This window comes from Sorex araneus, chromosome 2, assembly GCF_027595985.1.
Source record: "Sorex araneus isolate mSorAra2 chromosome 2, mSorAra2.pri, whole genome shotgun sequence".
Classification (NCBI taxonomy): domain Eukaryota; kingdom Metazoa; phylum Chordata; class Mammalia; order Eulipotyphla; family Soricidae; genus Sorex; species Sorex araneus.
Window position 1 is genome coordinate 9,971,178 of NC_073303.1, and position 9,195 is coordinate 9,980,372.

At 42.7% G+C, this 9,195-nt stretch overlaps 1 protein-coding gene across 1 annotated transcript; it reads left to right on the forward strand.

The window, feature by feature from the left end:
- Window positions 1-6,560: 6,560 nt before the first annotated feature.
- On the forward strand, window positions 6,561-8,158 carry LOC101559371 (pre-mRNA-splicing regulator WTAP-like). The gene is made up of 2 exons (XM_055127325.1): window positions 6,561-7,121; window positions 7,336-8,158. The coding sequence occupies exons 1-2, from the start codon at window positions 6,670-6,672 to the stop codon at window positions 7,394-7,396; spliced, it is 513 nt and encodes a 170-aa protein (XP_054983300.1). The 5' UTR covers window positions 6,561-6,669; the 3' UTR covers window positions 7,397-8,158.
- Window positions 8,159-9,195: the final 1,037 nt, after the last annotated feature.

Genomic DNA, 9,195 nt, shown 5'->3' on the forward strand with positions numbered 1-9,195 from the left:
ATGAGAAATGGAAAATCAATGTGGATGTTCCTGGGAGACAGGGTCTCCTTTAATCCTCCCAAGAGGATTGCCTCCACTGAAACCGTTTACCTCTGTAAACATCAATCAAACCTACATGTCGTCCCATACCTCAACTGCTACAGATGTTCTGTAAGTATTTTAACAGCTCTGCATTAAACAGGCCGTATTGATGATTAAATGTTGGTCCCTTGTCTATTTGTTCATCTGCTGGGGAGACCTGAGAGGCGGCTCTCAGCCACCGAACACATCGCACATCCACATTGTGCAGTCACAGGTATATAAATTAGAAATTGGAAACAAAGAGTTCTTCTTTCTATGTTTACATTATATTTTTATTTATTTATTTATTATTGAATTACCATGTGAAAATTTACAAAGTTTTCAGGCTTAAGTCTAAGTTACACAATGCTTGTACAACCATCCCTTCTCCAGTGCACATATTCCACCACCAAGAACCACAGTAAACCTTCCCCCAAGGCCCCAGCCCCCCAGCCCCCCACCCCGCCTGTGTAGCTCATAAATTTCACTTTACTTTCTCTTTACTTTGATTTCATTCAAACAAAAAACTCACTTTTATTGTTTGGAGTTTTCCCCCACACCCCAGAGTCGGACCTGCTGGAAATGAAGCATTTGATAATTTGTTTTCCATTGCTGAGAATGAAGAGATAGGAGGTCGTGTGGCCACAATAGTGGCCACGAGGTTCTGGATTTCTGTATTTTAGTATTTTAGTAACTAAGTTCAGAGAGATTTCTGCCAGAAGTTGCATCATTGCTAGATCCTACCTCTCTTCTAATTAATATTCCACATATGAGTGCAATCTTTCTATGTCTGTCTCTTTCTTTCTGACTTATTTCACTCAACATGACACTTTCCATGTTCATCCAATTATATGCAAATTTCATGACTTCATGTTTTCTGACAGCTGCATAGTATTCTATTGTGTATATGTACCAGAGTTTCTTTAACCAGTCATCTGTTTGGGGGCACTCTCAACATCAGACCAGAATCCATAAGGCACACTGAAGACAAGGTCGGCAAAACCCTCCATGACATTGTAGCCAACAGTATTGTCAAATCTGACACGCCACTGGCCAAGCAAGTGAAAACAGAGATAAATAAATGGGACTACCTTAAACTAATAAGCTTCTGCACCTCAAAAGTTACAGTGACCGCCCTCCCGCGCCCCGCTTCCCGCCGCCTGAACTCCCCCAGACCTTCCAGCCGCCCCAGCCCGTGTCCTCTGCACCCCGGCTCCTCCCCGGCCCCCTAACTGCGGCCCGCCCTCCCAGGTACCGTCCCAGACCCTCGGCCACGCCCTCCCGCGCCCCGCTTCCCGCCGCCTGGACTCCCCGAGACCTTCCAGCAGCCCCAGCCCATGTCCTCTGCGCCCCGGCTCCTCCCCGGGCCACCTAACTGCGGCCCGCCCTCGCAGGAAGACACTGGTGGCGTGTCCCGTATGTTAGTGGGCGTGGTCTAAAAGTGGGCGTGGCCTCCTCTCAGAGCGGCGGCCGCAGTTATTCTTTGTTACCTCAGCTCAACCGGTACTTGTATTTTTTTTGAAAATTCACTTTTGCGATCTCTAGCACACAAAATAGCCATTAGCTTAGTCTGACACTATAAAAGCTCTCAGTTAATAAGGGAAGTTTAGCACGATCAGAAAACCTTCTTTCCACAAGAAGAAAAAGGAACAAATAACTACAGAGCTCCAACTCTATACTTCCTCACATTATGAAGAAGCAGCGAAAATCCTCTCCACCAAGAGAGGGAGAAGAAAAAATTCCAGAAACATCAATGGGGGCTACTCACATCTATGACCTCTCAGATAAACAATTTCGAGAGGAGATCTGTAGGAGAGTCGACCTACTCCAAGCAACCATGGAACAGACATCCAATAAATTAAGGGAGGAGATGAATGAAGCGCTGCAACGGTCTACCAAGAAAATACAGGAAGAAACGAGAGCAGAAATGAGAGCAGAAATGAGAGCAGAAATTTCAAACCTTCGAACGGAAGTCTCACAAATAAAGGAATCGGTAGATGAAATAAAAATCTCACTAGATGCCCTCAACAGTAGAATGACTACAGCTGAAGAAAGAATCAGCGACCTGGAAGATGAGCTGCAGAAAGCTTATAGACAACAACAAATCATGGCCAAAGACCTCAAAATGGCTATAGAGCGAATCAGAGCCCTGGGGGATGACTTCAAGAGAAACAACATAAGAATCATTGGAGTACCAGAACCACAGGGAAGTAACCCCAATGAAAAAAACACAGTCAAAGACATCATTGCTAAGAAATTCCCAGAGCTGGAGAAGGCAGGCATCCAGATACAAGGAGTCCGAAGAGTACCAGCAAAAAGAGACCCGAATAAAAAGACTCCAAGGCATATCATAGTCAGAATGACGGATGCTATGGATAGAGACACAATTCTGCAAGCAGCAAGGTCAAAGAAGGAAATTACATACAAAGGAGCACCCCTCAGATTTACAGCAGACCTGTCAGAGGAAACCCTCCGAGCCCGAAGACAATGGTGGGACATAGTGAAAAGACTCAACGAAATGAATGCCTCACCAAGAATACTTTATCCGGCTAAACTCTCACTCAAACTCGAAGGAACCATACAGTACTTCTCGGATAAACAACAGCTCAGGTCCTTCATAGACTCAAAACCAATCTTGAAAGAAGGTCTAAAGGGGCTACTGTAAGACAAGGTGGAGCCACATAAAAACAACAAATACCACAGAAATATGACACAAAATCCTATCACAATAATCTCTCTCAATGTCAACGGCCTAAATGCACCCATAAAGAGACACAGAGTGGCAAAATGGATCCAGAAATTAAACCCATCATTCTGTTGCCTGCAAGAAACACACCTGAACAAACAGAGTAAACATAGACTCAAAGTCAAAGGATGGAAAACAATCCTGCAAGCAAACAACCCCCGTAAAAAAGCTGGAGTGGCCATCCTGGTATCCGACAACATAGATTTCAGGTTGAAAAAGATTAAAAGGGACAGCGAAGGTCATTTTCTGTTTATCAAGGGATATGTTCAACAGGAAGAAATCACACTCTTAAACATATATGCACCTAATGAGTGACCAGCTAAATATTTAAAACAACTCCTAGCAGACTTCAAAGAGGACATCACTAACAGCACAATAGTAGTCGGAGACTTCAATATGGCCTTATCGCCTCTAGATAGATCGACAAGAACAAAACTCAACAAGGAAACACTGACTCTGAAAGAAGAAATTGAAGAGAGAGGCCTAATAGACCTATACAGGGCCTTACACCCCCAAAAGAAAGAATACACATTCTTTTCCAGTGCACACGGAACATTTTCTAAAATAGACCATGTACTGGGCCCCAGAACATACCTCAATAGAATCGGAAAAATAGAAATTGTATCAACCATCTTTTCAGACCACGATGCGCTGAAGATAGAAGCTAACCACTCACTGACACGGAGAATCAAGTCAAACACTTGGAAATTAAACAATTCAATGTTGAACAATGAGTGGGTCAGGAAGGAAATCAAGGAAGAAATCAAAAAATACTTAGAAACAAATGAGAATGAAGACACAAGCTGCCAAAACCTATGGGACGCAGCTAAAGCCGTGCTAAGGGGAAAATTTATAGCTCTCTAAGCATTCCTCAGGAAGGAAGAAAGGGCCCACATAGACAGCCTGACTTCACGACTCAAGACCTTAGAAAAGGACCAGAAAAGGGAACCCAAACCAGATCGAAGGAAAGAAATAATAAAAATTAGAGCAGAAATTAATGACATGGAAACCAAAAAGACAATCCGAAAGATCAATGAAACAAAGAGCTGGTTCTTTGAGAAAATAAACAAGATTGATAAACCGCTAGCAAGACTCACAAAGAAAGAAAGAGAAAGAACCCTAATAAATTGAATCAGAAATGAAAAGGGGGACATCATAACAGAAACCAGTGAGATTCAAAAGATCATTAGAGACTACTTCGAAAGTCTATATGCCACAAAGCAGGAGAACCTAAAAGAAATGGATGGATTCCTCGATTCTTACAATCTCCCAAGACTGAACAAAGAAGACTTGGAATACCTGAATAGACCCATCAATGTTAAGGAAATTGAAACTGTGATCAAAAACCTCCCCAAAAACAAAAGCCCAGGCCCAGATGGTTTCACTGGCGAATTCTTCCAAACATTTAAAGAAGTCCTGCTGCCTGTTTTCCTCAAACTTTTCCAGGAAATTGAAAAAACAGGAAATCTCCCAAACAGTTTCTATGAAGCACACATCTCCCTAATACCAAAAGCAAACAAAGACACCACTAAGACAGAAAATTACAGACCAATATCCCTGATGAACACCGATGCGAAGATCCTCAACAAAATACTGGCAAATAGGATCCAACAACTCATCAAAAAGATCATACATCACGACCAAGTGGGATTCATCCCGGGGATGCAAGGATGGTTTAACATTCGGAAATCAATCAACATAATCCACCATATCAATAAAAGCAAAGATAAAAACCATATGATCATATCAATAGATGCAGAGAAAGCATTTGACAAGATTCAACATCCTTTCATGATGAAAACCCTCGTCAAAATGGGGTTTGGAGGAACTTTCCTCAAGATAGTCGAAGCCATCTATCACAAGCCTACGGCAAGCATTATCCTCAACGGGGAAAAACTAAGGGCCTTTCCTCTGAGATCAGGCACAAGACAAGGATGCCCACTCTCACCACTCCTCTTCAATATAGTACTGGAAGTACTTGCGATAGCTATTAGACAAGAAAAAGAGATTAAGGGCATCCAGATAGGAAAGGAAGAAATCAAACTCTCACTATTTGCAGACGATATGATACTATATCTAGAGAAGCCTAAAACCTCTACTAAGAAACTCTTAGAAACAATAGACATATACAGTAAAGTTGCAGGCTACAAAATCAATACCCAAAAATCCATGGCCTTCATATATGCAAACAATGAGGCAGAGAAAAGGGACATAAAAAAAGCAATCCCATTCACAATCGTGCCACAGAAAATCAAGTACCTCGGAATCAGCTTAACCAAGGAAGTAAAAGACCTCTACAAAGAAAACTACAAAACGCTACTCCATGAAATCAAAGAGGACATGAGGAAATGGAAACATATACCCTGCTCGTGGATAGGGAGAATCAATGTTGTCAAAATGGCAATACTCCCCAAAGCATTATACAGATTCAACGCGATCCCTATAAGTATACTCATGACATTCTTTAAAGAAATGGATCAAGCAATCCTAAAATTCATATGGAACAACAGACGTCCAAGGATAGCTAAAACAATTCTTGGGAAAAAGACGATGGGAGGTATCAACCTCCCCAACCTCAAACTTTACTACAAAGCAGTAACATTTAAAACAGCATGGTACTGGAACAAAGGCAGAGCCGTAGACCAATGGAACAGGGTGGAATACCCTTACACACAACCCCAAATGTATGATCATCTAATCTTTGATAAGGGAGCAAGAGATGTGAAGTGGAGCAAGGAAAGCCTCTTTAACAAATGGTGCTGGCACAACTGGACAACCACATGCAAAAAAATGGGCGTAGACCTTGACCTGACACCATGCACAAAAGTCAGATCAAAATGGATTAAAGACCTCAACATTAGACCACAAACCATAAGGTACATTGAAGACAAGGTCGGCAAAACCCTCCACGATATTGAAGATAAAGGTATCTTCAAAGGTGACACAGAACTAAGCAATCTAGTAAAAACAGAGATCAACAAATGGGACTACATTAAACTAAAAAGCTTTTGCACCGCAAAAGATACAGTGACCAGAACCCAAAGACTATCTACAGAATGGGAAAGGATATTTACACAATACCCATCAGATAAGGGGTTGATATCAAGGGTATATAAAGCACTGGTTGAACTCTACAAGAAGAAAACATCCAACCCCATCAAAAAATGGGGCGAAGAAGTGAACAGAAACTTTACCAAAGAAGAAATACGAATGGCCAAAAGGCACATGAAAAAGTGCTCTACATCACTAATCATCAGAGAGATGCAGATCAAAACAACCACGAGATACCACCTCACACCACAGAGACTAGCGCACATCCAAAAGAACAAAAGCAACCGCTGTTGGAGAGGATGTGGCGAGAAATGGACCCTTCTACACTGCTGGTGGGAATGCTGACTGGTTCAACCCTTCTGGAAAACAATATGGACGATTCTCAAAAAATTAGAAATTGAGCTCCCATTTGACCCAGCAATACCACTGCTGGGAATATATCCCAGAGAGGCAAAAAAGTATAATCGAAATGGCATCTGCACATGTATGTTCATCGCAGCACTGTTTACAATAGCCAGAATCTGGAAAAAACCCGAATGCCCTAGAACGGATGACTGGTTGAGGAAACTTTGGTACATCTATACAATGGAATACTATGCAGCTGTTAGAAAAAAGGAGGTCACAAATTTTTTATTTAAGTGGATCGGCATGAAAAGTTTCATGCTAAGCCCCCCCCCCACGCCCGTTGCGGGGCTGGCTGCGCTCCGGGGGCCGCGGGGTGTGCCACGGCTGCGCCGCTCCGCCCTTCGCGTGTGGAGCCCTGGGCCGGGCGGCCGCGCGCGGCCTCGGCAGCGCCGGCCCGCGGTTTCAAAATGACCAACGAGGAACCTCTTCCCAAAAAAGTTCGACTGAGTGAAACGGACTTCAAAGTAATGGCACGAGATGAGTTAATTCTAAGGTGGAAGCAATATGAAGCATATGTGCAAGCTTTGGAGGGCAAGTACACAGATCTTAACTCTAATGATGTAACTGGCTTAAGGGAATCTGAAGAAAAACTAAAGCAACAACAGCAAGAGTCTGCTCGCAGAGAAAACATCCTTGTAATGCGACTAGCAACCAAGGAGCAAGAGATGCAAGAGTGTACTACTCAGATCCAGTACCTCAAGCAAGTCCAGCAGCCCAGTGTTGCTCAACTGAGATCGACTATGGTAGACCCAGCGATCAACTTGTTTTTCCTAAAAATGAAAGGCGAACTGGAACAGACTAAAGACAAACTGGAACAAGCTCAAAATGAACTGAGTGCCTGGAAGTTTACGCCTGATAGGTAAACAATCATATCCCCAGTAAAGACTTCCCTGACAGTCCCACTTCGAGAACACTGTGTGGGACAGCCGAGTACACGTTTCCACACCAAGACTCAGACTTTTTGAGCCAAAAAAAAGCCACATTCCTTACTGTCCAGCTTGTAATGGTTAATGTGCACTTACCAGATGAACCTTGTGTTTCAGCTCTTTCCTCTCCCCCTCCCCTTGCTTCAGAGGCCTGATGGCGTCGGACTATTCCGAAGAAGTGGCCTCCTCCGAAAAATTCCCCTTCTAGAACATGTAGACACTTGAGAGAACAGTTTCTGTTTGAAGAAAATACAGGGAGAAACAGAAGTCTTAAGTCTGTGGCACACTGTGTCTTCAGACAGTTTGGAGGAATGAAAACCTAGAGATTTAAAATCCTGAATTGAACATGTAAAATTGCAGTAAAATGTAAAAACGGAAAATGCATCGCTCTTACTGTTGAGCATAGTGACTTAGAGACACTGCTTATCAGCTTTGCCGATAAGACTGTGGACTTCGTGATTGTTGGTGGACTTCTGGGTCAAAACTCAATTGGGGTGAATTTTGCCTCTAAAGGTTTATTTGCTAAGAACTAACTTAAGAGTCGTGAGAGAATCAAACAATAGATGTCAGTACAAATAGTTCATTTATTTAACCATCTCCTTTGGGGCTCTCTATTACTTGATGGAGCCTTAAATCAATGTGGTTTTTAATCAATGGTTTGTTCTTTGAATGGTTGCGAAAACTGTAGATAATCATATCGAGGACTGTACAAATATGAAGGTGTGGTATCAAATCAGGTTTAAACTGTTTGAAGCATTAAAAACATTCATTTGACAAGTAGATTGTATAAGGATATTGGCTGTGGTGGGACTCACTGCGTTATTTTTCAGTACTGGAATTTATTAATCCCCGTTCCGTTCAACAGGCACATGTGGAAAGAGCATTGTCGTTGGTGTTCATGGGGGAATGTGTTCCTTCATTGTATTTGGCCTTTTGTACTGCACTCTTGATATTAAATTAAATGTGCCTTGAAAAAAAAAAAAGAAAAGTTTCATGCTAAGTGAAATGAGTCAGAAAGAGAGAGACAGACATAGAAAGATTGCACTCATCTATGACATATAGAATAACAGAGTGGGAGACTAACACCCAAGAATTGTAGAAACAACTACCAGGAGGTTGACTCCATGGCTAGGAGGCTGGCCTCATTCTGGGGAAAGGCAACTCAGAGAAGGGATCACCAACTATAATGTAGTCGAAGGCCATGTGGGAGAAGGGAGTTGCGGGCTGAATGAGAGCTAGAGACTGAGCACAGTGGCCACTCAACACCTTTATTGCAAACCACAATAGCTAATTAGAGGGAGAGAACAGAGGGAATGCCCTGCCACAGTGACAGGGTGGGGTGGGGGGGAGATGGGATTGGGGAGGATGGGAGGGATGCTGAGTTTACTGGTGGTGGAATATGGGCACTGGTGAAGGGATGGGTTCCCGAACTTTGTATGGGGGAAGCATAAGCACAGATGTGTATAAATCCGTAACTGTACCCTCATGGTGATTCATTAATTAAAAATAAATAAATTTATTAAAAAAAAAGTTACAGTGACCAAACTACAAAGACAGCCTACAGAATGGGAAAGGATATTTACCCACTACCCATCCGATAAGGGGTTGATATCAAGGATATACAAGGCACTGGTTGAACTCCACAAGAAGAAAGCTGCCGACCCGATAAAAAAATGGGGTGATCAAATGAACAGAAACTTCCCCAAAGAAGAAATCCTAATGGCTGAGAGGCACATGAGAAAATGCTCGACATCACTAATCGTCAGGGAGATGCAGATCAAAACAACAATGAGATATCATCTCACACCACAGAGACTTGCCCACATCCAAAACAACAAAAGCGAGTGGTGTTGGTGTGGATGTGGGGAGAAAGGGACTCTTCTTCACTGCTGGTGGGAATGCTGACTTGTTCAGCACTTTTGGAAAACTATATGGACGATTCTCAAAAAATTAGAAATTGAGCTCCTCTTTGACCCAACAATACCACTCCTTGGAATACACCCCGGA